Consider the following 27,783-nt stretch of genomic DNA (forward strand, 5'->3'; position numbering starts at 1 on the left):
ACTTGGAAAACGTGTTACTTGGATGAAGTGAACTTTTTTTATCAGTCACTGGTTTGACACTTCAGGGTCACAGAACAAACCCTCAAAATTCAATGATGCATTGCAGAGGTGCTGACATGACCACCACACACAACAGTAATATGGAAATAAGCTGATGCCCATAGTTCTGCTGAAACTACAAATAAATGTAGTTGACTGCAGGAAAAAATCCAAATGTTTACAGTCAACCATTTTCACACAAAATATATAAATAAATTTGACTTGAATTTCTTGCTCATTAGGCCTGCAACCCACATACTGTTCTGCTTGTTTTCTCTCAGACTGTGACATAAACATATTCTGCTTCTTCTCTGCCTGTACATTTTTTTCTCCACTTCTCCACCCTTAGTACTCAGTACACTGAGTACACTGAGTACTAAGGGTCACAGCTGGATTTTTCTGAGGTCTACTCTTGCATTACCCTTGCCATAGCCATGTTTTTATTTCTGAGCCATACTTCTATTTCCACTCATGCTCCCAAATCCTGCTTAAAACTGTTTTATGTCACTCAGATTCAATGTACAACTACTGTGCAAAACACAGGTAACTATACAACCCCTATATACAGTAATACGTTACAATATATCTGTCCAGTCTACATAGTGTGCTGAAGCCTGGTAACAACTTTTGTTGAAATATGGACAGTATCTTTGCACATAATGGATTGCAGGTTTTGACATTTGACATAAAAAAAAAAGCAATTTAGGAGATGTCCTTTTCAGAGCCACATGAACAGGAGTAAAGGTAACATTTACTGATAATATAAACCTTTTCTTTGATCCTACTACTTTCTAATACGAGTTACCTCACACAAGAGACCAGAAAGTCAAACGCACTCGACAGTTTGTCAATTTATTGCATTAAGGCATTTGATAAAATATAAGAAAGCCTTCAGATATTGGCATCATATGATATGTAATTAGTTCGATAATACAGTGTAAGGGTGCAATCTCAATCTAAAATATGCAAGATTTAACTCTAGTGAAACATTCAGAGGCTAATGTGCCAAGAGAAACCCCATCTGCTGTGCAAAGCATCGCACAAAACACAGTGAGACCCACCACCACTAATCCAAGTGTAAAACAAGACAGAAATGAGACATCAACCAAACTGTAACAGACAATGATACAAAATCGGTATCAACATTTTCACAAACACTGCTGTTGTTCAACTACACCACTCTGACGAAGTGAGCAGTTTCCACTCTTGTTTCCGTTTAATTTGTGTTGGCATTGTGCAAAAACCAGTTGAGGTAAATAACCTGAAAGGATAACACAGTGAGAGGAAGAGAGTACAGTACAGATACAGTGACTTACTCTGACACTAGCAGATATGAAGCACAATTTGGAACTGCAACAAAACTCCCAAAACACACACACACACACACTTTTAAGTGTGCAAAACAAGCATAAAAAGACCAGTGTTTGTCCCCCAAATGTTAACAGCACATAAGCCTTATGCACAAATAAAATGACACCGAAATGTTTAGTTACAAGAGTACAAGAGTAATGTTTTATGATATACCCACTGTGTAGAAAAATAGACCAAAAAAAGTATGTGTAAAGCCTTTGTAGAAAAACACCACTCACATTCATTGAGATGAATACAGTTATTTGGCCATTATAAGGAAAAGAGAATAAGGCTATAAGATGAGTGTCAAAGGGCAATAAAGGCTAAATCCTCGCAGAAAAAAAAGTATTATTTAATAGCTTTGATGTTTTACTACATCTGCATGCTGACTGTGATATTTCTAATGTTTCCCTTTTGGTTCTCCTCCGTTTACTCAGCTGCGGGCTCAGATGCTTCAGTCTGCACATCCACGTCCTCATCGCTGTCCAGGCCCGAGCGATTCATCGTACGCCGCATGTTGAAAGGCAAGTCACGTCTTTAAAACAAACAAACAACAGGTCACAGTCAGGTGCTGCAAAAATACTACAACTGCGCACAAGTAGAAATGATGGAACGTATCATATTACTGAACACATTAAAAGACTTTTCTGGCTTCATTGTTGATCTATACACTCAACTTCCCGATAGTCGGCGACTTTCTTAATACATAAAACAATGTCAAATCGGCACAAGTAGAGATATCAGAGACAGAGTCCTCATGGGCTGAGGATTCTGAAGACATTATACAACCATTTTCACAGGCTGAGTAAGACTCGCATGGCAAGTAAACTGATCTTCACACATAAAATCGATGTAGTTTCCCATTAACTTATCGAATTCTGTTTTCAATTGTGCTATGAAAACTACTATGGACTAAGGGAGATGATTAAAACAGTGTTAGAAGACTCTACCTGAGCTTGCTCTTCAGACTGCTGACTTCACGGTTCATAGCATCTGCTGACTCTGCGGCATCATCCAGCTCCCTCTGCAGCTTCCTACGGTAGGCGTTGGATCGCGTCACCTCCTCTTCTGCCTCTTCTAGCTGGCGTTTCAGCTGACGCATTCGGCTGTTGGTCTTCTCCAGCTGCACATAGAGGGTTCATTTAGAGCCAAAAGCAAAATAAGCAGGTCAGCAAAAATTCGAGGCCGGACGAAAACAACACAACAGTCTCTTCTCTGCTTCTTCAAAGCATCTGGAAATTGAAAGTAGAAGGAGATTAGCGATGAGGTTTACCTGGTCTTTGTATTGCTCCGTGTTGCGTCTCTCGTCATCAACCTGCAGCAACACCTCTTTGAGCTTCTTCTCTGTCCTCCTGGCCAGCCTGGAGGCCTGCTGACGCTCCCTGAAAGGAGTAGAAAAGCAAACGCAGTTGGGAATCACTACATAGTCTCAGGATTCTGAAAGTATCTGAATCCAGTCAAGATGCAGTTTACATCCATGTCGCTCTACACTTAAAGACTCGCTGAAAGAGCTTCATCACATGGTGTAACAACATCAGTGTCATCAAAACCAATGAGCTTGTGGTGGAACACAGTGTTTCAATTACGGATGTTTCTGCAAGGAGCAAATTCTAAAACATTAATGCTGCACACACATCTTCAATCCTGCAGCACAGAAGATCCATAAAATCAGTTTCAAGGTGAACACTCAAGATAAGCGTCACAAATTCAGTATCTGACCAAATGTGAAATATGGTCACAATTTCAACTTCTGTTCCTGAGTTATGTTGAATAATAAGCAGAAAACATGATGTCACTGTGAAGTAGACTTTTGACTTTGGTTATAAAATGTCATCACATTATCATTTTATCCTATTAGACATTTGTGTGAAATTATGTCGATATTAGTGCATAAATAGTCAGGTCCACCAAAATCTAATCTGTTCATCCTTAAGCCCAAGTGGATGTTTGTGCCAAATTCCAAAAAATTCTTTCAAGGCGTTTCTGGGATACAGAGTTCACAAGAAGGGGACCAATGGATGACCACCCCAAAAAATAATGCCTCCTGCAATGGCTTTCATCAGAACAGAGGCAAAAAAAACAAACAAACAAACAAACAAAAACTGATGCTTTACTGATTAACCCACTATTCATCCTTTCTTCATGTTATGTCAGGACATGAACATAACTATTAAAACTTGTGCCACCACTCACTTTGACTCTACATCTAGCTGTTCTTCCAGCTGAGCGATCTTGGCCTCCAGTGTGGTGATGGAGGACTTATACTTGGACTTGACGGTCCCCTCAAGCTCCTGCAGCTTGAGTTTCAGCTCCTTGTTCTGGCGATCAAGTTGGGAACGGGCTCCCTCCAGTCGCTGGGCGGAGCTGCGCTCTGCACCCAGCTCTGTGGTCAGCTGCTCAGTCTGATGTCAGAAGCACACAGTGGAGAGATAATGTCAAAGCATATAATATCTTAAACAAGTCATTTAGTTTATTCGAAATGAAGTGTCACTGCTGAACAGTGCATTCATGTTTTTCCACTGATCACTCAGTGTTTTTCCCATCAAACAAAATGCAAATTTGTCAGCTGCTATGAAAAACAATCTGAGACACCGTGTGCCATCAACCTGCAGTGTGGTTCTCTTCAGACGATCGTTGACCATTTCGGTGTTGAGCTGCTCTTCTTCCAGCTCCTCCTCCAGCTGAGTGATTCGGGCCTCCAGCCTCCTCTTCTCATCTGCCAGAACAGAACTGACAACAAGCGGTGTGACGGTTAATGAATAGAGACAAACTGCAAAAGCCGACCTTGCCTTTTTAAACAAGTACATACAATATACGGTGTGTGTACATGCAGATAGTGTATGACAGTATGAGAGGAGTTCCCATCTGAAGAACGATGTTTTATTATACAATTTCTGTTTTGTAATAGCTGCAAATTTCTTGCTGTGAAATTTGGATACATATTTCTATATATTTGTAGGTGGACCTCCGATATATTTACTGAAACACAATCTATAAAGCAGCTGTGACTGTTTGCCTCTTACTTTTTGGTGTTGCTGCTGGTAATCTCATCCTGGAGCTCATCCCTCTCAGTCTGAACTTGTCTCTTGAGTCTCTCTGCCGTGGCCAGATCCTGGAGAAAGCACAATAGTATATTAAGATTTTATAACCTGATAGTGCAAAGGTTGTTGGGACAGTTACCTGTGAACATATGGCAATCAATACTAGTTAAATACATACATTGCACAAAAAAAATAAAAATAAAATGATGGTGTTCCAGTGAAATCCACAAGACTGAAAAAGAAAAAGCCACAGAGTTGTTCTGGTCCCTAATTACTTCTGTACCTCCTGGAAGTGCAGGGCATCTGCCTCCATGGCCTTCAGCTTCTTCTCAGTCTCTCTGGCCCCACTGACAGCTTCGTCTCTGGACAAACGCAGTTCATCAAGCTCTCTCATCAGCTCTTTCATTTGGCCCTGGAGAGCACACATGCACACAGCGGAGCTAAAGTAAGACACCAATCACTGAGGGGGGTTTCCACTCAGTGTATGTGACCACTTTGTCAAAGTCATGAAGTAGTCATAAATTACTGGTGCGTTCCCCTATATAACTGCAGCGTTAAGGCTGTAGATGTACTGTACCTTCTGATATAGGCCACCTGTTGTTTTTACAAACATGGAAAGAGCATCATAAAAAGTAATCCAAGTCGCAGTATGTTTTGTCTAGTCTGTGTATTATAAGGTCTGATGACTAATTTGAATGGGATACAAGGCTTCAATTATTTGTTTTCATTCATATTCATTTCTCATTCAAACTAGTAATTCACTTGTGGATGAGTCTCTCTTTGGTCCACTTTGGCATTACTTTTGCTTGTGTGTGTGACAATGTTACCTGGAGTTTTTTCAGCTGTTTGAGAGCCTCGTCACGACCCTTGTTGGCAGCATCAATCTGGAGTTCAAGCTCTCCCAGGTCCATCTCCAGTTTCTTCTTGGATGAGAGGGCCAGAGTGCGCTGTCTGCGTTCATCTTCCAGTTCAACCTCCATCTCTCGCACCTGAGAGTAAAACGACATTTAAACATTCAGACTATGATTCAGCATTTTCTTCAACAATTGTATGCGCAGTTGTTTGGGAATGATACCTGTTTAACCAGCTGTTTCCTCCTCTCCTCTCCCTGCTCATCTCTGGCCTGTAGGTCTCGATCGAATTGGGCCTTCATGGCCTGCATGTTGACCTCCAGACGCAATTTGGCATCTTCTGTGGCCTGCAGCTCATCCTCCAGCTCTTCCAGCTGAGTTCTCATCTCCTCTAGCTGCTGCTCCATGGCACGTTTTGACCTCTCCAGCTCATGAACCTTCAGATAAAGTTGCACTGTTACACATTCAGCATTTTTTTAAACAATCTAATTCTACCAATCATGCAATGTTTATTGTACAAACAACAAAGCACAATAAAAATATTTCCAGGGTTACAAAATTTTTAGTCAAACCAGTGTCAAATCAAATTGAGATCTAGTTCATCTCAATGTAGCACCCAGGACACCAAAAAAATGTCAGTGTTTTCTCTTACACTCTTGCCAGCATCATCCTTGGAGGAGACCAAGTCTTCCATCTCAGCTTTGAGCAGCTTATTGGCCCGGTCCAGCTCGTCTTTCAGGTCTGTCATGGTCTCCAACTCACGGGCCAGTGTCAGTGCTCGTGTTTCCTTCTCCCTGGCCTCAGCCTCAGCCTTGTCGCGCTCCTCTGCACACTGAGTGGAGATTGTTTTCTCCTCAGCCAACATCTAGGGAAAGAAGGGATCAGATTAATATTTCCAGTGCACATTCATAGTGTTGCAGCTGCCACATTTTCCAACTTTGTATTTTCCCTTTCATGTGACAGTTAATCCATTTAACAAAATCTCAGACATGATACCTGGTCAAATTTCTTCTGCTTCCTCTCAAGGTTGGAGACAATCTGCCTCAGGTGGTCCTGGTCCACGATGAGGTCATCCAGCTCCTGCTGTAAACGAGTTTTTGTCTTGTCCAACTTGTCATAGGCCGAGGTCTTTTCCTCCAGTTGCTGTGTCATGCTGTCCAACTCCCTCTGAATTCGTTTGCGGCCCTCCTCTGCTCCCTCCAGGGAAAAGGCCTCTTGTTCCAGCTTCTTCTTCATTTCTGCCAGCTGAAGACATTAAAGAAAATAGGGGGGGATCAGAGGGACTAAGAATGACATCTGGGTAAGCTGAAGGACATCGTGGACTTCTGATGAACGAATCAAGACAATAGTAGGGATGAAGTTCCTCTTCTCTATTGAAGGAGAGCAAAGCAAGTATTACTTGCATCATCCTTTAAGTATAAGTATTTCAGAGTTTTAACAGTTAAGCACTTTGTACCCCGTTAAAAAAAAGACTCAGATTCTCCATGCTAACAGCTTTGTGAGGCTGTATGTTGTCACAGTGGTGCTTTAAGCTAAGTGCTAATACTAGCATGTTGATGGTTAGCAGGTTTAATATTAAGCATGTGAGCATGGGAACTAACATTAGTACAGCTGAGGCTGATGCAGAGATAACAACTTTTCCAAGTATTTGACGATAAACCAGAGAACTGGACAAAATGTAGTTTAGACCTGATGATCTGCAATTTCCCAGTGTTCATCTAGTGCCACCAGCTGCTCAGAGGATCACCAGGGTCATCAGAATTTAAGATCTGGGGAACTTAAATACATCATCTAGGCACCATGAATGTCTTTTATCACTCACATGTAGATTTTGCTCTAGAGGACAGAGATCTCATTGATCTCATAACAAGAACACACTGAAATAACAGGTGTAACACAAATGCAAGATCTGATCATTTATTATCTGGATACTTTATACAATGGAAACACACTCCATTATACCAGATGTAAATAGGGTGTAAGACCCCTTTAACTCTCTTGAATCATACACATCTGAGAACACTGTAAAATTTCAGTAACTGCTGACGCATGTGATGTGAGACAAAAGATAAGGGTTTTGTGTAAGTGCACAGAGACAATGTCACACTGTGGACCAACCTGGGCCTGTAGGGTGGAGACCTGCTTCTCCACGTTTTTCTTGCCCTCCTCCTCTTCCTCCAGCAACTCCCGCAGGCTGTTTTGCTCATCCTCCATCTGTCTCAGGCGGGTGGAGAGCGAAAGCTTCTGACGAGTCTCCTCTTGGAGCAACTCCTGGAGCAAATAACAAAGAAAACAAACAACTTGAGAAAAATATCTTCTTTAAATCCTTGAAATACTCAGTTTCTTTTGCTCAACTTTGCACAACTTTTGCTTTGCACAACTCATCAAAATAATTAACAGACTTCTTGCTTTGGCTTTATTTGAGATTAGAAGACAGACAAATGACAACAGTAGTTCAAAAATTAAAAAACCGACAACATGCATTTGTGTTTGTACCTGCGTATCCTGCAGCTGAGACTCTGCAGAAGAAAGGTCTTTGCTGCATTTGATGTTCTTCACCTCTGCTTGACTCAGCACGCTGTTGACATTTTCTAGCTCCGACTAGATACCAGACAGAAAGACAATTGATCAGCGACACAAATCAGCCACTCCATCTATCCTCACAGGCCTTTCTCATTCAACCACTTACTCTTCCATAACTTCCCTCTAAGAATTCACTCAGTCCTCCACCCTATGAATCACCTATAAGAGAGCAGTAAGCCCATGTCATACCTGCATCTGGGCCATCTTCTCGACCACCTCTTGCCTCTGTCGTTCACTTTCTCCATATTTGACCTGTAGCTCTTGAACCTGGGTTTCAGCCTTCTTGCGACGGTGTTCAGAATCCCCTTTGCCTTGTGTCAGGGTCTTCAATTCGATCTGCAGCTCGTTCAACTCGCTCTCCAGGGCCTGCTTGGATTTCTCCACTGACACCTTGTTCTGCAGGAATGCCACACTTGTTATTTGTGTTATACAGATGTTTGTTGGCATCTTTTTCTTCTCACCACCCAAGTAATTACCCTTTTGGCCTGTTCCAGCTGTTCATTGAGCTCATCAAATGCCTGGTTGTGTTTTTGTCTCATGTCCGCCATTTGCTGCTCATGGATCTTGGCCTCCTCCTCCAGAGTCTTTTTCAGTTGAGTGACCTCTGTCTCACGCTTCGTCCTGGACAGACAGAATGAGGAGAAAAACAGAGCAAGAAGACAACCAAATTACATTTATATCTTCCAAGTCAATCTGTCCTTCTGACATTTTGGTGCCAGAGTATCTCAACTACTATTGTACTGATTGCCATTAAATTTGCTACAAACGATCTCATGACTTCATTTAGCACCTCCAGCGAGTGAGACAGAGCCATACAACATCAGATGAGTATTTTTCCAAAAAAAAACCCTCCCACACACACACACAACACTATATAAGTTTGACTGTTACCTCAGCTCTTGTTGTGCTGCAGTGGAGTCCAAAGTGTCCTCCAGCTCAGTCTTGAGGGCCTCCAGTTCTTCTCCCAGGTCCCTGCGGTGTTTCTCAGCCTTTGAGCGAGCCTGCCTCTCCAGCTCCAGATCCTCCTGCAGTTCAGAGATCTGAGCCTCCAGCTCCCTGATCTTCTTCTGGGCTGCATTCTTGGCTGCGGCTTCCTCCTCAATTCTGAAGGTGAGATAAAAGGGGAGGGATGAGATCAACATACAGGTATAACATGCATCTTCTACAGTGAGAGCATCCAAAGCTGGCTAATCCAAACTTTTTCCTTTAGAGGGTCAGAACTGAGGGGCCACCAACAAAAGAAGACACCTTTTTGTATTGCATCTTTAAGATGTGAAATGGTACTACTGTCATAGTCACATAAGCTGCAGACATACTAGAATCTTTTTAATTAGTTTATGTTTTTTTAACCTAGCCAGTGCAGCGTGGAGTTCCTCCTCCTTCTTAGCCAGCTGAGCTCGGAGTTCAGCAATTTGGGCCTGCAGGTCTGCAATCTGGTCATGGAGCTCAGTGGAGTCTCCCTCAAGTTTACGACGGTTCTTCTCCAACTCCTGACGCATTTTCTCCTCTTTTCTTAGACGGTCTGTGCAAAACACAAACACACCCAAATGTGTAATTTACTCATTTAAAGTATGATAGTAATTTGTGCACATGAAGCGCTTTATTCACAGTCCCAAGAGTTTTTAGAGTGACATCTGATTTCAGGCTCTGACTCTCTCTCTCTCTCACATCATCCAAATAACCAAGAGTAAGGGGGGAAAAAAAAGCAAAATCAATCAAAAAAACAGACTGAATTGAGAGCACACCTCAGAAATTTGAGAGAAGAAATTATTAAATTGTATGCACAAAGGTTTGTGAATGAACTGTAATAACTACATGTTGAAGACACACACCAGAACATTATTCAATGGGTGAAATGAAACAAAAGAAAAAGAACAATGTAAACAAAAAACAAATGCTTGCCTTCCAAATCTGTGATCATGGCTTCATGTTTATTCTTGAGTTTCTGCAAACTTTTGGACTTCTCTTCCTCCTCAGCCAAGTTGGTGGTGAACTCTGAGATCCTCTCCTCCATCTGTTTCTTCTCCTGAGGTTAAAAAAAAAAAAAAAATCCAAGAAAATGAAATACTTGTTAACCCAAGTGTAATGGTTCTGCACTTTTGCCACTGAGTTAAATGAACACATTATATGAGACCTTGACGAGCTTGTTGTTCTGGTCGTCCAGCACCATGACGTCCTCCTCTAGCTTCTTCAGCTTGGCATCGGTGGTCACCTTCTCCATCTGAAGCTTCTGTCTGGCTGCTTCCTCCTCATCCAGCTGCTGCTCCAGGTCCTGGGTGAACAACACAAACAATTTACAGTGTTAATGTTGTATTTTTTAAACAGTGCCATTTTATATTTTTGAGTATGTATTTTCATTGCATCTCACGTTCTGTATCCCACAGGACTCACCGTGATGTTCTGCTGCATCTTTTTTCTCTCTGTATGCATTTGGGTGACCCTCTCCTCCTCTTCTTCCAGGCGAGACTCCAGGTCGTGCAGGATGTCCTCCAGCTCCTGCTTCCTGGTGGCCAGACGGGATCTCATCTCCTCAGCCTCCGCACACAGCTCCGTCTCTGCCTGCAGCTGCTCTTGAAGAGCTAACTTCTCAGAATTCAGCTAGCAGTGAAGAGTCAAAGTGAGAATAGCATCAATCAGAAGTGAGTATCTATGAATGCATTCCTAACAAGACTGACCATATATGAAGCTTACTGCAGTGTTACAGAGACTCCTACCTGCTGCTGCTTCATCTCATACTCTTTGATCTGCTCCTCAGCCTGCAGTTGTCTCTCCTTCACCTTGACCAGCTCCTCTTCTTTGGCCAGCATCTCCTCCTCCTGTCTAGTCACTTGCAGCAGAGGCTTCACCTAGAAGAAAAAACAAAAATGAACCCAGTGTTTTTAAAAAAGAAAGGTTATTTCAACTGACTTTCTTGGGATGCTCTCATGAGAAACAGTGGAAAAAGACTCACAATTACTATTACAGCAATGCTGTAGTACAATGAAAGGTGAATAAGATGTCAGTATCTGACAAATGATGTCAGTTATGTGATCAGAAACATACAAACACGTACCCAGAGCAGTAGACTTGGCTTTATACATAAAGAAGCTTGATTCCTTCTTAAGATGCTTTTAGTTATTAAGTATGACCTTTTGTAGTTCTTGTAAAATACTGAAGATAAATACCTATCTGCCAGCTTATTTTTGTTTGCCTCAATACCATTTAATAGTATATTTGACTGTAATAGTAACAAGGTTTAATTGCAGTTATTAGGTCGTCTAAACCTTTAGTGATAGACTGATTAAAAAAAAAAAAAAAACAACTTCTACTGCCTTCATTAATCTCTCACCTTAGTGAAAAGCCTCCACCACTGCCAGTTCCTGAGTTTCAGGTAAGCAGCACAGTTCCTCTGGATAACTTTCATGGCTGTCAGCTGCTGCTGTCTCTTAGCAAAGGCTCTAGAGTAACAAAAGCAAATAACATTTGCTGAAGAAATGCTGTCAGAAGTATGTTATATCACAGGTGAAAAAATGAATTACAAAATGTTTTCACTGAATCAAATCAATCCTTCATACTTGCGGGCCACATATCCTCTGCACCAGGCCTGGAAGCTGATGATCACATCAGTGATCTTCATGTCTCTCTCCTCCTCCAGGTGGGCCAGGACTCCGGCTCTGAAGAACACTTTACTTTGGCCGATACGGTACAGGTTGGAATCCAACTCCAGGGCCTTGATCTGACATGAAAAAGACAGAAGAATCTCACTGAGGTGTACCAAAGCTAGAAATGGAGCAGAGTGGAACATTCTCTTACTTCTAAAGACTGATTCATTGTACTTACCATCAGCACACAGGCTTGCTTTCCATCCATGAAGCCCTTTGGGATGGCATTAGGAGTGAGGATTTCATACCTGAAAGACAAAAAAACAGAATTTGAACTTGTGGGCACGTTTACGGTTGGAGATGGCTTTTTTTTTTTGTTTTTTGGTCTCATCAGCAGTTTTTCCTTTTCATGTTCGTCTTGTTTCAAAACTTTATTGGGTCGATAAGAGAAATGTGAGTCAGTTATACAGTATGTTTTGTCTGAAAATGCTCTAGTGGCAGGATGATTACTTTAAAAGGGAAGGTAAGAGATAAAAGTGACCATAGACTTTACATAAACTCTCTTTATGTGTATGTGTATGAAAATATGTGGGAAAAAACAGAAAGTAGTTCAGACGTTTGCAGATACATGTGCTGTTTGTTACCTCTGTCTGAACTCCTGGAAGACGATGCGGTTGGGGAAGCCCTGTCTGCAGATGCGAATGCCCTCTAGGACTCCATTACATCTCAGCTGGTCCAGGACTAGATGAGGCTCCAGTTTACCTGCCTGAAGAAGAAAGAAATCCATTAAGCACCATTTAAGTTTCTTTTTTACAATGATGTAGTCTAATTATTTGGAATGCTAAGAGGTATTCTTTTAAAAAAAAAAAAAAAAAGACAGTGTCATACATTGTCTAAATCTATGTTACTGAGCTGCGCAAATAAACTTGTATCACCTTAGTCAACATGTGTCAGGACTGTTCTTTTACAGGTGCATGTCAAGTGAAGCCCAACACTTTTGTTGGCCAAACCCACTGAAGGTATAAATCTTTCACTTTTTGTCTTTGTTATTGTTACATTTCAGGCTTATACAGGCACCAGTATACCAGTGTGCATTAATATTCAAGTATATTTATTGATCCTTCATTTGGAGCACAGTGCAAAACTCATGCATTAGTTTCTACAACAACTGCAACACCGAGAGTCACTCGTTGTTCTGTACCTTCTTCTCGTGGTTGGGGATGATGCAGCGGACAAAGTTAGGGTTGGTGTTCCTGAGCGTGGCCATGAGGTTACTCAATTGCTCTTTGTACAGCTGACCCACAGTGCGGAACATCCCCTTACGGGTTTTAAACGCACCATGCATGGAGTCCGACATCCCTGCCACCTTATCCAGGCCGACAATACGATCCACTGTAAGGACACAGAGAAGAAGAACCAACAATAATTTTGTTAGTGTGTTTTCTGAAACTGAAAAGAAATCTATCATAACGTTCCACAATGAACAAAACACATATGCATTTCACATCTCAACACGTAGATAACAAATAACTGTCCTGCTATCCTGACTGCAATTTAAAATATTGTGTGATTCAAGGTCATTTCAAGTTCACCAAGTTCATTGGAAATTGCTGAAGATTTCGAATATGGTGAGCTCTATCCTAAGCCTGTTGCAAAGAGGCACGATGCACAGTGACTCATTACTAGTTTCCAACAGAAACAACTGTGATTTCCATGCCCAGCCCAAGTCCAAAATGTACTTGGGCCCATCTGTGCGCCCATGGGTGAGTTGGTCTTAAAAATATGTGCGGTAAGGCACATTATTAGTACTGTACTATCTCGAGGCAGCAGCAAAGCAAAGTGCACTATCCTGATCTAAAGTAAACTGCGCTGAATGTAATGGAATTAAAATTTGACACCATAAAGATGTATTATTTCATCCTCCCACATTCCATATAGATGAACAACAGCAGCCGTACACCTCCTCAGGTAAATATTGATACATTTGCTCATATGCAGTCACACCGAGTTATTTATGACTGGGAGACTGCGGAGGAACAGGGTCCATCCAGGACCACATAACTGTCCCTCAGAGAAGATGTGTGCCACTGTTTAAAAAGCAAAGCTTTTAAAAGGAATGAGGCATGACATTCTGATTGGTTAAATTCATGTTATGCCTAAAACACACCTATGATGACTGAATACAACTAGCAGAAGGGGTTAAAACGTGCCCTAAATGCACTTGCATGATGCACTTAAACTTGAGCTGCTTCAGTGACAGCACTCACTGTCTCTCCATAGGTCAGCTGTAAACTTGTCAGTAGACTGGTTGAGCAAAGTGGCCACGCACTCATTCAAAGGATCCATGTTTTTCAGCAGCCACTCGTCTGCTTTGTAGTCCACCTGCAGCAGAGAAGGGTTTCATTAATTATGAACCGCGAAGTTGCCTGCAGTTAATGTCTAGATGCCGTCTTATTTTGAAGCACAGAGCAAGCATTTGTCATCGACTTGAGCTAAAAAAATAATTTCTAATTGGTAAAGAATTTCCTCTTTAATCCACACTTTGTATACTCAGAATTTAGAGGACTATGTTGTAAAAGAAACTCTGCATGTTTATGCAAGTAAATTTCTCTCTAAATACCCTCCATAGGAATATCTAATGAACTGACAGCCTGTCTCAGTTTGGCTGACTTTAATTGTGAAGAGGAAAAATTAAATCTTTCTTCCTTTATTGAGCAATTATATCAAATTTTTAGAAAGTTATTTTTTGTGGACAGAGAAATGTAAGTACATGTTCGGTATACTCAAATTGAAATAAATACATCATTTAAAAAAAGTCACAAATTCAACAACACACATCAAATCATTATCAATGACCTTTCCAGCATAGTGGATAACGCAGAAATCAGCGTCATCCTTGAGTTTCTTGGGTTTCAGGAACTTGGGGTGTGTTCCCTGCTCCTGAACCACCTTCTCCACAAAGCTCTTGTCTGTGGCTTTGGGGAACCAGCATTCTTCATCCAGCAGAGCCAGGATGCCTGGAGGACCGGCCTTTGATGTACGGTGGGAAACACAAACAGGACAAACGCATGTCAGCCTGCAGTTTAAAGGAATCCTGACTTAAGGATCCATGTGCCGTAACATGCCTTAACACGTGTTAAACAACTGTTTGCTACAGATAATACTAGGAACAACTTTTGCAGCAGGCTTACAACTGATGCTTCATCTCAAATGTTTTTTTTAAGACCGATACTGTCGGGGATATTAAGTCTTGAGGAAGAATAATAACTGGCAGACGTCTTACAGGTTTTTCAATGAGGTCGATGCAGGGCTGCAGGTCGAGGCCGAAGTCAATGAAGCTCCACTCGATGCCCTCCCTCTGGTATTCCTCCTGCTCCAGGATGAACATGGTGTGGTTGAAGAGCTGCTGCAGCTTCTCATTGGTGTAGTTGATACACAGCTGCTCAAATGAGTTCAACTGTAGGAGAGAATGAGAGAAATCATGAATCAGCACAAAAATTAGATTTTCATAGCATGAAGCAGTCAGTTATCAATTATTTTTACAAGAATGCACTCGTTCCACTTTCTCAAATGTTAATATTTGCTGCTTCGCTTTGTTTTCTATGTTTGTTAACTGAGTATCTCTGGGTTTTGGACTGACAGAGCACACAAAGACTTAATGTCAAGTTTCATTTTGGAAAATTATGATGATATTTTATTAATAAAACAACTACTTAATCTATTGATAACAAAATAATCGTTAGTTGAAGCTTTAAAATGAGTATACAGTATTTACAATTATCCTTAACCATATACTTCATAATATGAAATATGCTTGGCTAAATATCAAAGTGTAAGTTTGCCTGTTTGAACCTACTCCTCGAGTGCGGTCCCACTGGATTTTACAGAACATTTTTATGAGGAACTGTTAGAAAATGTGTCCACTTCTGGCTGTTCTAATCTGACTTAACTTTGACATCCCTCTATAGGAGGCAGCCTTAAACAGAATCCTGAATACACAGCGGATGAACCAACAGAACTCCATCAGAGCGCTCCGTCTGTTCACAGATCTAGAGTTACGACGTTGAACAACCTGTCAAGCCCCTAACGTCTCACCTCAAAGATCTCAAATCCAGCGATATCAAGGATGCCAATAAAGGAGGCTCCCTGTCTCTTTGTCTTGTCAAGGGCCTTATTGATCCTCAACACCAGCCAGCGGAACATCCTCTCATAAGAGGCTTTGGCCAGAGCCTCGACAGCAAACTCTGCCTGCTCCTGGGTCTGAGCCTTCTGGACATAGTCTCTGCCAACCTGCAAAGAGAAATGTTCCATCTATATCCTGCAACATTTAAATGATCATTACATGGAACATGGACACTCATCAACAAAATATGGTTAGTTTATTTGGAATCAATAACAAAAACAAAGAAAAACAAACATCAGGTTTAAAGAAAAGTGAAAAAAAAATTATCAATAATGTCTTTCCATATCCAGATAAGACATCAGGGGACAAAAAAAAATTCAGGCCATAATCAACTAACCACACTATGTGGCCATTAACATTTGAAAATAAGAAAATACTGCATTATGTTGAATTTCAAGGAGCTTTCGTGTATTAATTGTGATGCAAACCTTAATTCTGGGTGACAGGATGGCTCGTGTGAAGTCGGTCACATTGATGCCCAGCAGGTGACACACTTTCTGAGCAGCTGGAGGTGAAACATGGAGGTCATGTTGGAGGATGTGGTCATTGTTGGACAAATTGAGGAGGTTTGAGAAAATAGAAAGAGACAGGCAACATGTGCAGAAGAAATGATGATGATGGTGTCTGTGCCAATGTGAGTACCAGTGTCGTCAGGCATGGAGGCCTGGTCAGAGTTGCGCTCCTTCTTGAAACTCATGTTCCCCAGCTGAAGCACGGCTGACACGACCTTCAACAGACCTGACAAACAAACACAAAGACTCATACACTGAATAATGTGTGCCACCACATCATATGCTTGATAATATCACCCTATTAAAGAAAAGAAAACAAAACAAAACTTCTGTAGATATTCATATTAAATTCAATTTGATTATCAAAAAATTTGCTGACCCCACCTTCACAAACAATGATTTTTCTGTGTCAAATGTAAATAAGTAAATGTTTTACTGATGAACAGAATATTTAAGTGTTGGGCATATAGAGTTATGGATTATTATCCCATATGTGGGAATTTAAAATTGATTAATCAAGAAAATAAAGAGCCTGTGTGGAGCTTTCTCCTAAACAAACAGAAGCTGCTTTTACATTCACCGTTTCTGACCAAAAGCATTTTTTTTCCATCATTAAACATTTGCAAAGTATTTTAAATCCATCACTGTTTACATCCATGTTTACTAGCTTGCAGTCTTCCATCACCTTTTTTTGCACAGTGCTGCACATCAATTCATAACATAGTGGCCTCTGCTGACTGAGTATCTTATCACCTGCATGTGTGCATGTGCACACACACCACAAACAAAACAAGAAATCATTCTGATGAAAACACCACGCCTCCACACAGAACCGTTAATTAATAAAAATAAATCATTCATCACAAGTTAAAGAAATAAGATCATATGTACCAATTCTTTCCTCCTCTGGGATGCTCATGATTTGAAAGGCGTCCATAGTCTCTGTGAACAGGTCCTTGTCCTGCTGGCCAGGAATCGTCACATTTCCACTGGACAGGAAACGGTACTTGCTGTAATCCTCCAGACACAGCTCCGCTAGATGGTGAAAAAGAGAACAGAGTTACATATGCAGAATAAACTATTTTAAACGATTTGTTAAACAGGGATCTAGAGATACGTTACAAACTTCGTATACCTTCAGCTTCAGGCACAAATACCGGAAAGGAGATGCTAATTTTCTGAACAGAAATTTTCAACTCAGGCAGAGCTACTTCCTGTATAGCTTGGCCACTGACTGTTAAATAGAGATGGGTGACACACCCACGCAGCCAAAAAGTCATTTGCACCCTGGTTGCCAAACCAAAAACTCAAAGTATACGTCTAATAAATTTTTCCCCCAAAGATTTTTCTGATAAGTTTGGTTTTAATTATACTGTAGATCGATCCCACAACAGATGTTTCATCTTGGCTCTTATACTGCTAGTCACGTTCAACCACATTTTATTTTTTTGCTTCTTTCTGCAACGCTCTATCGCATAGCCCAGTTTGATACATTCAGACTGTAAGGAAATGTCTCACAGCGTAGTTTGTCCCCTGCACCAGTCAGCATGTAGTAGAAGATGTGGAAGGACCTCTCCTCTTTAGCTTGTCGAATGGCCCGAGACTTCTCCAGCAGATCTGATAACATTTCAGTCAAGGATAACCAAATGCAAGAGCAAACACAGCAGGACAACAACCGTAGTGCAGAAAAAAGACGAGTGATGGTAATGTGATTAACTGCACCACTAAAGGACAGGTAGCACTTGCACCTGCATTTCTACACAGCCTCGCGGCCCTGCCCTCCAGGTGTCAAAAAATTGTTTCATTTACTAGCTTAAATACTGTCAACTTCTCAGCTGATATCAGGCTGACAATGAACTTGTCCTGAAAGCAAATTTGCTGAGTCAAATTATCACAAATTAACATGAGGCAGCAGGTTACAGTACATTTGCAGTATGTAGATTGTGACCGGCATTCTGTAACTCTTGCCAAAATGAGTCGGGAGAAGTGTATTTATGGCTGGGCCGGGGGGGGTCAACAAGGCTATTTTTTTTTTATTTTTTTATAAAAGGATGCAAGTTTCAATGTTGGCTCCAACGATGTATCCATTGACGTCAAAGTTGATCCTAATAAATTTTCCCTACAAGAGATAAATGAAAATATTTTGATATGCAGCACTACATCTTATGATGTTTTTAAGGTTGAAAACATTGAAATGTGGTGTTAAAGTAATACTCGATAACTAATGGCATTCATTCCACCTTTATTTTCATGTTGGAAATAAGTTTTGTGTTATTTAGAAAAAAATGTAAGATTTGAGAGGCTTACAAATCTTGATGAGTTGTCATTCTTGACAGTCTTTGCATTGCCGAAGGCCTCCAGGATGGGGTTTGCTTGCAGCAGCTGTTTCTCCAGCTCCCCCTGACATCGAAGACATAGTGACAGAGCAAACTATAGACTCCAACAACACTCCATCATGACATTGAGGTGGATATTAGTCAACCAACTTTAAATCATGCATTTTCTCGCTATGCTGCAGACTGTTCATTGGTGAATACAAACATGCGCAATAACTTGTTCAGCAAAAGGAAAAAAAAAAAAAAATTCAGGTTGCAAATTTAAAAGAATCACCTCAGGGGATGTTATCATTGCCCAATCAGCAACACACACACACATATACAGAATCTTACACATTCCAACGGCATAGCAAGCCCACTCAAGCACAAACACCCTGTAAGACCATCCCCGTCCATGCAGGCACAAACAAGAGAACACAAGCAGCACACAAGCTGGTTAGCCAAGATCCCCCCAAAGGAAATGCAGGAGTACACCATGACACTCCAAAAAACAGTTACATACAACTACATAAAAAAAAAAAAAGAAAAACAAGACTGACCAGACTGAGAAAAGAATAGCTGCCAGGTTCTGTCACTGGATACAGCTTTTCAAACACTAAGGTGTGTTTCAGTGTTTAAGACAAACCTTGGATAGAGTTACTGCTCAGCAGCTCTGCTGTGTCGCCAAAGGCTGAGCAGATGTGTTTCTATATCATCTGAACCCATGGAGTCATTATTATCAATGGAAAATATTTTTCATATTTTATACTCAAAACTTAAAATGGTAAATTTTACCATTTTGAGATATGGGGAAATCTGCATATTTTCTTTCTTTCCACACATACACACAAATATCCCCTTTCAAACATCTATGCTAAATATGAAGCTAAAGCCAGCAGGCAGTTAGCTTTGCTTGCTCTGCTTAGCAGATAGACCAAAGATAAAGTTACAAAACATAAAAGTGTAAAAATGTCATGTTGTTATTTAACTGGGAAGGAAGGGATGTGCAGGACTATTTGGTGTTTTTTTTGTTTGTTTTTATTCAAATGAGACTTTATGAGTTGATAGGTAGATTTGTTTTGCTTCAGACAGGCTAGGGGCTTGCCCCAATTTTAATGTCTAAAATCATTTAAATCAGAAGCATATCTTTTTCAAAATGACCACCTTGGTATAAAGCCACATGTTTTACTTACTGACGTTTAATGCATTTCCTTAAAAGCCCAAAGAGAACAGAATGCTTCTTGTTAGTAAAGCAATGCATGTATATAAACGGTCAGACACCATGCATATGGAGTCAGAGGGATGAACTCACATGTGATAAAACCGTGGTGCCCTGGAGAGGAGGTATAAAAGAAAAGTTCAACACATTTGATACTAACTTAAGCACACAAATTACACAACTGCAAGAAGAAATGCGGCGTCACATGATGACTCACGAACAAATGATTTATCAGGCATTTTATGTAAAGTCTTGTGAAACAACCTACATATGAGGAATAAGAGCATGAGTGCACACACACACACAATCTGTGATCAGCATCACTTGAAGTCACTGCTGAGAAATGAGGAAGGCATGTCAAGGCCTGAAAGAGGAATGTGCAGTAGTCGCCACACAGCTTAACATCATATTAACGAGATGGACCGACACAGATGGAGATGTAGTCTACATGAATAATTAGGACTTGTGTGAGCAAGGAACATTGGAGGAGAGAAAAGATACAAGGGGGTTTCTATCATGGTCTTTCTAAACCATCAAAAAAAAAAATCAGGCAGAAAGGAGAGAATTAAAAACTGACCTGATCTTTCTTGGATTTGAAAGATGAGGCAACATGGGCAAGATATTGAATGACCTTCTTGGTATTTTCTGTTTTCCCTGCTCCTGATTCCCCACTGTAGAAAAAGACACAGTCCACAGAAAGATTAAGACACACAATAAGCATCAGTAAAAGAGGTCAGTGTATCATGGCAGTACATGCTGACCCTAAGGCAGTAAAAGCAACACATTGTACAAGAGAAAAGACAGGGTTTCCAATAATGCCGACTTTGACCTCTTCTCACAGCCTGAAGAAATATAAAGCTAGAAACAATTTGTTCAAGGTCATTTTCTTACTCAACATGGGTGAGAAAATCTGCAAGTGCTCATAAAACATCCTGGATAACCATCTGCTGATAGAGATCATGTGTTGCGACCAGAACTGCGACTAAATAAAGCTTGAGATGAGATTGGTGAAAAAACTGTTGCTCAGTTTAACAATAAAAGTCATTGGGGGTCTGAGCAGAAGGCAAAATCCTGATCCTGCAATCAACATGCAGCGTCTGTATAAATCTGTGTAAGAATGTTATTGTGAAGATACCAAGAGAACAGGGTAACCTACGTGCAGAGGATGGACTGGTCCTCGCGATCTGAGAGGATGAGGAAGATGAAAAATGTTGGTAAGGGGGGACAAAAAAGAAAAACACAAGCAACTGAAGTGAGAATTAAAAGACATGACTGTAACGTTTAAGCTTTAAGCTATAGAGGATGGAATGATGTGCTAATAAATCAGTTTGCTGAATGAGAGAAAACCAATCAGTAGTTTTAATGAAATTTCTTTATCCATTAGTAGTACATGTGTGCATGTGACTGCACAGACCTACACTCTGTACCAAACAAAGTCTAACGCTGTTGAATGCTTTGGTACCCTGCATCATGCTCCTGTAGGCCGTGTCTGTGATGGCGTAGATGTGAGGTGGCATCTCATGTCTCTTCTTGCCCTTGTACATGTTCACTATGTCCTCAGTGTAGATGGGCAGGTACTTGTATGGGTTGACCACCACACAGAACAGACCAGAGTACGTCTGGGTGAGATATAACATATTTACAGTCAGAGAGGAGTTTTAACAAAAGAAAAAAAACATATCTGTCACTCAGAGTAACATGAGGTTCTCTATAAATACATGTTCACAATGCTACTATGTAAACCCGTGTATCCACCCAGACTCACATAGATGAGTCCAGAGTAGTATCTGTCCTTGAGGTTGTGCAGCACGGACGCCTCGTTCAGGCACGTGAGCTCTGCCATGTCCTCCACCTTGTTAAACTTGGGTGGGTTCATCTTCTGAATGTCATCCTTATTGACCTTCACCTGAGATTTACAGAGACAACACACCTGTCAGACGGGCTTGCTCAACAAGACTTGGACAGCAGAAATACATTTGTTTAAAGTCAACTGTAACATTATTTCTAAATAATCATTCACCCAGGAGTCAAATAATTTAAGTTGCCTGTTTCAACAACTCATATTCATAAAGCTAACAGACGAACAAGTTCTTCACTTTTACCTTCTTGCCAGAGTCCGTCAGCTCCACCACACACTCCTCTCCAAGCTCCTCCTTGATGGAGCCGGACTCGAAGCCCAGCTTCTCAGAGGGGACCCACACCAGCTTCTTGGTGGCCCAGTCGGCCTGGGCCAGAGGGTTGTTTATCCCACTGCGGTCCCCATACAGGTACTTGTCTGCGTCTGTCATGGTAGCTTTAGGACAGAGCAAGAAAGCATTTAAAACACGTACAAAGCCATTTTGATCTGGCTTCAGATGCCGAATCAAGTTATACACAGAATCCAGACAAATCTGAACTCCTGCACATTATACACTTAAATCACTACAACATTAGAAATATCTCTTCTGTGGTTTATATGTCAGGATCTGCTGATCAGTTTGGTGGAAGTTTCGGTCACGGGTCAAGAAAGATAATTACTGGTTTAGTGCACAGTGCCTCACCATGTGGACACCTCTCTTTACACTTTGCTGTGAAAGAGGGAAACATTTTTAGCTCATCAGTACATCACCATTTCACAGCTATGCATTTACAGTAGACTGAATTCAAAGGTTCAGTTAATCACCCATCTCAATCCACCAATGCTGATCACCAAAACAGAGGAAACTCCCACAAAAGGAAACCATAAATACACCTCAACGACACAAAGTGAGTCAACCAAATTTGATACTAATGACCCCACAATGGTGGGTACAAACCATCATAATATGTTCAAATGTTCTGTACTCATTTCATTGTTGGTAAAAACGCTTTAATTCTCAGAAGACTGAGATGAAGAATTTCAAAACGGGGCATGTCCTGGAGGCAAAAGGATGCCGACAGTGTAATCACAACGATTCAAGTCCAGCTTTGTTGCATGTTTCCTCATTTCCTGTATTTTCTCTACTCTCATAGTCAAATGACGGAAAACATACTGATCCACACACACACACAAAAAATCATTTAATCATTTAGATAACTAATATTTAGAGACCTCTGCAGCCTTGGTGGTGTGATTAACCTTGATATTTTTGGTGTTGTACTGATGCACATTATATGGAGAACATTTTGCTCATGCTTCCTTTTTTTATGCAGACAGACAGAGAATTTTTTAACATAACATATGACAGTGCAACAGGAAAGCGCTATTTGAGTGTCCTGGCGATAACACCCTGTTGTTACCACCTGTCACATGACTAAAACTGTCACTCATCATGTGTGATATTAAGTCTGTTTGTCAAGTTTGCATAAGGAGTTTCAGGTTTGACACACAACTCCAACTTACACATGAATATTTAACTGACGAGTGAGATGAACTTGGTGGTGTGGTGACAAACAAAACTCTTTAAACCCCCCCCCACCCCAAAAAAAGAAAAAGTGCTAACATTTACTGCACAGTCCGAAGGCAACAGGAGCTGCAGCACAAGTTTGGGCACATTAGCCTCTCAACAGCTGTCCTTTTATGTCATCTCACTGTGTTATTATGAGCATGCAACAGCTTTACTCTACAAAGTTTAAACCAAAACGTGCACAAAAGCGCTTCAAAACAGACGTGGAGAAAATGGTGAGAGAGGAGGTAAAAACTGCAGTATTAACAATCTAAATAAAAAAGAATCCTATAAGATGAACATGGCGGTTTTTATGACTTGTCTGTATACTCATGACCTGAGGCTCAACACACTCAGACAAAACAATTAGTCACTTTTCACCTGCGCTCTACAGTACGACTCCATCCTTTATCCCCCATCTCGCCCACATTCCTTCCTCACCAGCTCATTACACAGAATTCCACAAATTCCCGACTCCCTGTCCCACAACACCGTTTAGAGTCATGATTTCTGCCACAGGTAATGAATGTGCAGCGATTACCTGTAATTCTACTTCAGGACAGTGAGACTGGCTGCATTTAAAACTTCTTATTGTGCGAGTTATGTAAAAGTCCTGGTAAAAGTCGGCGGAGGGATGCTTTGCAGGGGCAGGAAAGAATGTCGGGAGCAAGTCTGGGCAGAGAGAAACATGCCATTATTCCCCTACCACACCCTGCAGAAAGACTCGGTGCCTCATCAGAAAGAATTAAAATACCAGCAAACGAGATTTTAAAAAATAAAATAAAATAAAACCCATCACCTGGATTCAACTAACGCCAAGTTGAACTAATGTTTTCACAGGATAAGAGATGCATCAACACATTTTCAGCTCCCACAAGTCAAAATGATTCAGAAGAAGATGAAGAAACATCTGAAACATCAGGACAAATTACCTAAAACTAAATAAGTATTGTGACATTAATTTGTGACTACATAAGGACACATTGCATGCAGAAGCTGCTTGATTTCTAATGAGTCAAAGTTTCAAATTATCTTAGCAGTTTTTCATGTCTTCTTAATCATCTTGCACTAAGTGGCCTGTAATAAACACACTGGAGGTATAGCGCTGTAAAAATAAATAAATAAATAAATTTTAAAAAACTGCTTCAATACACTGGCAAAATAAAAGGAATGCATTCAAAAATGAGGAAATAAAATGTTCTTTGCACTTAAAGACAGCCCAATCAGGTGACTATATCTACATTACCCAAAACGGATAGCAATAAAGTCCACATGTTAGTTTATTTTGCAGATGAGAAAACCATCACTCTTCAGTTACTAATTATTCATAAACAAATCATATTCTTGTGTTTTCTAATCCGTTCAGCATACAACACCCTCAAGACTAGAACTTCTCTCAAGAAACTCGTAAAAATGCTATTTAAACCCAATCAATTTGTTGTCATTTAGATAAATGTTCAAAAATGCTTACTTATGAATGTTTGTATGGGAGTATTTTAGGGCAACTGCTATGTATGCAACTGTATGATGAAAAAAAGCAGGGCAAGTCTATGTGTGTGAAGAGAGGTAAAGACACTGTTTGTGTGTGTGTGTGTGTTTGTGTGTGTTTATAAAGAGAGGGATAAAGGGATCAGCGCACAAGGTGTCATTGGCGTACCTCTTAAGTTCATTATGTGCTCAGACTCTTAAGTGGGGGAGGCTGAACTGCAGCATTCCCAGAGGTCAGAGACGACTCAGAGTATCACATATTTACAGTAAGTATACGAGAGTGTGAATGCATCATTTATACTCACCACAAAATCATCAAACGAGAAGCTACACAGAAAACTTGTGACATTCATGTGTGTGTGTGGCTTCACTGTTGAAGCTATCCCTGAGCTAACTTCCTCAGGAAGTTGCACAAATTCTGCCCGGGCACATTTTGACACCCTGTGGTTCAAAATGACAAGCTGAACTACTTCAGTCATCTCGTTCTCTTCTGCATCGATTCCTTTCAAGCCTGATCAAAACAACACGTCTCGAACCTCTGCTGAGGTCAGGACAAAGCATTAAGTCGGAGCGTCTGTCTGACTGGAAGAGGTTTCCCACAAGGATTTCAACCAAGCAAAGTTTAACCGTCTGGAAGCACAATCACTCCAGATCCCCTGACCTTGTCAATCGTACAAACTTGGGACTTTTTGCTGCAGATGTACTCATCTTGTCTGCATGGACCTATCTAATCTGTGCCCCTTGTGTTCTCCTGTCTTATCATGCATGTTTTCAAAAGCATCTCCTGTTCCTGGCAGTCAGTCAATCCCCTGCTTTATCCGGGCTTCTGTGGCTCTTACCTAAAACGGAGGGCAGAAGCCCTGCCATCTGCAGCCCGGCTGCTGATACGAGGCTGGTGGGGTGAGCAACTGATATCGACAACGTTGTGGCACTGACGTTGGGGATTAGCCACTACAGTATGAGTTCAGTGAATGAGAAGAGGGTTCATTTCTAAGATGTTCAGGCTTTGAGGGTGGAGCAGGATGGGTACAAAGCTGCTCTGTATGCTTGCTGAAGTTGCGAAAGGCTTTAGAGAAAGGGACAAAAAAAAATCTGCATTTTTAGCGTAAAAAGATGTTTTTTTCATTTCATGTATGAAAGGTGATGAGAGGGCCACAAATATAGCTTCAGATGTGGTGACGCTGTTTAACATCCAGTGCGGCACAAAATGAGGAAGACAAGATTTTCACAAGTCATGACTAGAAATGTGCCCCAGCTGAAAAAAGTCTTTGAAGGATCTTGATTACCTGTGTTAGACACATCTGTGTTAGACAACTCACTCATTTCCACAAAGCCAAATCCTCTTTTGTAATTGTATGACAATTTTCTATCCTGAGGGCAGACACACAGCAGCAGCAGGGTGTGTGCAGTTTGTTTTATGACATACACACACACACACACACACAAAAAGTCATGCAAACCACCTGACAAACAACAAGGCAGACAGACAACACCACAGCATGCAAATGATGAAAACACAACAGACATAAGCTTAAATCTCATAGCAGTGAATATGAAAACATAAATTCTCATATCACAAGATGAGTGCGTGTTATGCTGTTGTTGCCACTTTGCACATTATCATCATTTTGAGGAAAATAAAGGAAACGTGCAACCTATCCGACAAGTTAAAGTTGAGTCCATGCAGGCAAACAGAACACAACACCATTTATTTAAGATACTCGATATATAACAGAGTCTATCAGCCTGTTTGGGTTATGTCATACTCCTCAAGAAAAGCAGAACTGGCTAATGTCACCGGCTAAACTGGTGCCTGTTTGGGACCCTAATAAAGAAGTGGCTTGGTGGGCTACTGGCTGTCACACTGATCAGACAGTCTCGACTTAGACAAAGTTCAGTTCGAATATTTAATCAACTGATGTGATTGTGATGTAAATAAATCAATACGCTGAGACAATCGGGTGCTGAACGAGCATGCGCGGGATCAAAGGGCTCCTCTGTGGTCCCCATGATGAGATCACCTGGCCAGGTGTACGACATTTCTTTAGCTTGAGCAAACCCAATTGATTTCTACTCGTCTTTTAAACTGGAGCCATCTTTGTTTTTGTCTTCACCAGAGTTTTAAAGTTTAAAAGTAATGAGCACGTAATGAGCTCCCCTTTGCTGATGACACAGCTGACACCACCCAGCCATCTCTTTCTGCCTGCAGAAAACAAACGTGAACACACCTGGTTTTCAGCTGCAGGCACTGTAGGTGAGCTCGATTCGTCTTTCTGTGTCCGTGTTTGCAGAAGCGAAGTTCTGCTCGACGACACTTCGGTCCTCAAAACAAACAGCTGCTGAGGGGGGAAAAGCCTCGTCTCTGTCGCTTCTCTTCAACCGCGTCTCTTTACTCTGTCATGAGGTCCAACTGTTCAAGCAGTGCTCGGCGAGGATGGACGGTCTGCACCTTTAATCCGCCCACTTTTAGTTGTCCCAGGTAAGTTGAAAGCCCCGCCTCTCTCCGCCGCCTATGCTGCGTTCAAGAGCTCCACGTAAACGCCTCGATGAGCTAACGCAGCAAGTGTTTCTGAATGAAAAGGTGGAACCTGAAAGAACCTGAACCTGAAGAAACGGTTTTCCTTGCTCATGTGCAACTTTAAAAATTAAATTGTTCAGGGAATCGTGCTTTTATTTATTTATTTGGATTACATTTCTGCAATAGGAAAACATAATTTATATCATCCAGGAAGTTCTCACGTATGTGGACTCACAGCTGTCTTCACTGAACTGATGGATGAAGCCTAGTAAAGCAGACTTTAGACAGAAAATGTGCTATTAGTAAGAATGCATAGACATAAATGCATTCATTATTAGAGCTGAAACAACTGGATGACTAATCGTTTAAATTATTTAAGTCCGTTATCAACCAAAAATGCAGCAGATTTTCTGAATTTCTTATATTATGTTATATATCATTTTAAATGAAACATCTTATGTAATTATAAATCTTATAACTCTTTCAGATATATCTGGAAACCGAGTGTGAAGTGAACAGCATGTGCTCTTATTTTTTATTTAAAATGAATTACTTACATTTGCATATTCATGAGCCTAATAAATAAAATGAGAATGGGAATTTTTATCATTATTATTATTATTTAATGATCAACAGCTTCGCTTACTATAAATTTCATACAGATGGAGTAATGTAGGAGCAAATGTTTATTTGTCGAGA

At 40.9% G+C, this 27,783-nt stretch overlaps 1 protein-coding gene across 2 annotated transcripts; it reads right to left on the bottom strand.

The window, feature by feature from the left end:
• Positions 1-877: 877 nt before the first annotated feature.
• Positions 878-27,025, bottom strand: LOC124070249 (myosin-9-like). 2 transcript variants are annotated; one of them, XM_046409970.1, is made up of 43 exons: positions 26,795-27,025; positions 21,777-21,967; positions 21,440-21,580; positions 21,137-21,293; positions 20,831-20,858; positions 20,252-20,345; positions 19,768-19,788; positions 18,448-18,540; positions 18,196-18,259; positions 17,659-17,757; positions 17,032-17,175; positions 16,271-16,366; positions 16,057-16,133; positions 15,541-15,735; positions 14,729-14,902; positions 14,302-14,475; positions 13,713-13,827; positions 12,647-12,837; positions 12,090-12,211; positions 11,684-11,753; positions 11,419-11,579; positions 11,193-11,301; positions 10,579-10,710; positions 10,256-10,462; positions 9,999-10,136; positions 9,767-9,890; positions 9,215-9,386; positions 8,756-8,968; positions 8,341-8,485; positions 8,054-8,260; positions 7,778-7,882; positions 7,400-7,552; positions 6,278-6,526; positions 5,934-6,146; positions 5,506-5,718; positions 5,258-5,419; positions 4,714-4,842; positions 4,413-4,501; positions 3,996-4,119; positions 3,583-3,791; positions 2,663-2,771; positions 2,340-2,512; positions 878-1,924 (listed from the first exon to the last, which is right to left on the bottom strand). In XM_046409970.1, the coding sequence occupies exons 2-43, from the start codon at positions 21,960-21,962 to the stop codon at positions 1,819-1,821; spliced, it is 5,883 nt and encodes a 1,960-aa protein (XP_046265926.1). In that variant the 5' UTR covers positions 21,963-21,967; positions 26,795-27,025; the 3' UTR covers positions 878-1,818. The 2 variants fall into 2 exon arrangements, with proteins under 2 accessions (XP_046265926.1, XP_046265934.1); XM_046409978.1 differs by lacking the exon at positions 19,768-19,788.
• Positions 27,026-27,783: the final 758 nt, after the last annotated feature.

This window comes from Scatophagus argus, chromosome 2 (assembly GCF_020382885.2).
Source record: "Scatophagus argus isolate fScaArg1 chromosome 2, fScaArg1.pri, whole genome shotgun sequence".
Classification (NCBI taxonomy): domain Eukaryota; kingdom Metazoa; phylum Chordata; class Actinopteri; family Scatophagidae; genus Scatophagus; species Scatophagus argus.

Excerpts from the sequence above, each read along its gene's own strand:
- LOC124070249 (XM_046409970.1), bottom strand. The coding sequence starts at position 21,962 with ATGACAGACGCAGACAAGTACCTGTATGGGGACCGCAGTGGGATAAAC. Across the intron at positions 18,541-19,767 it reads GCACCACGGTTTTATCACAT|GGGGAGCTGGAGAAACAGCT; the intron begins GTGAGTTCATCC and ends CTTCGATGTCAG. Across the intron at positions 15,736-16,056 it reads TCCTGTCACCCAGAATTAAG|GTTGGCAGAGACTATGTCCA; the intron begins GTTTGCATCACA and ends TTCTCTTTGCAG.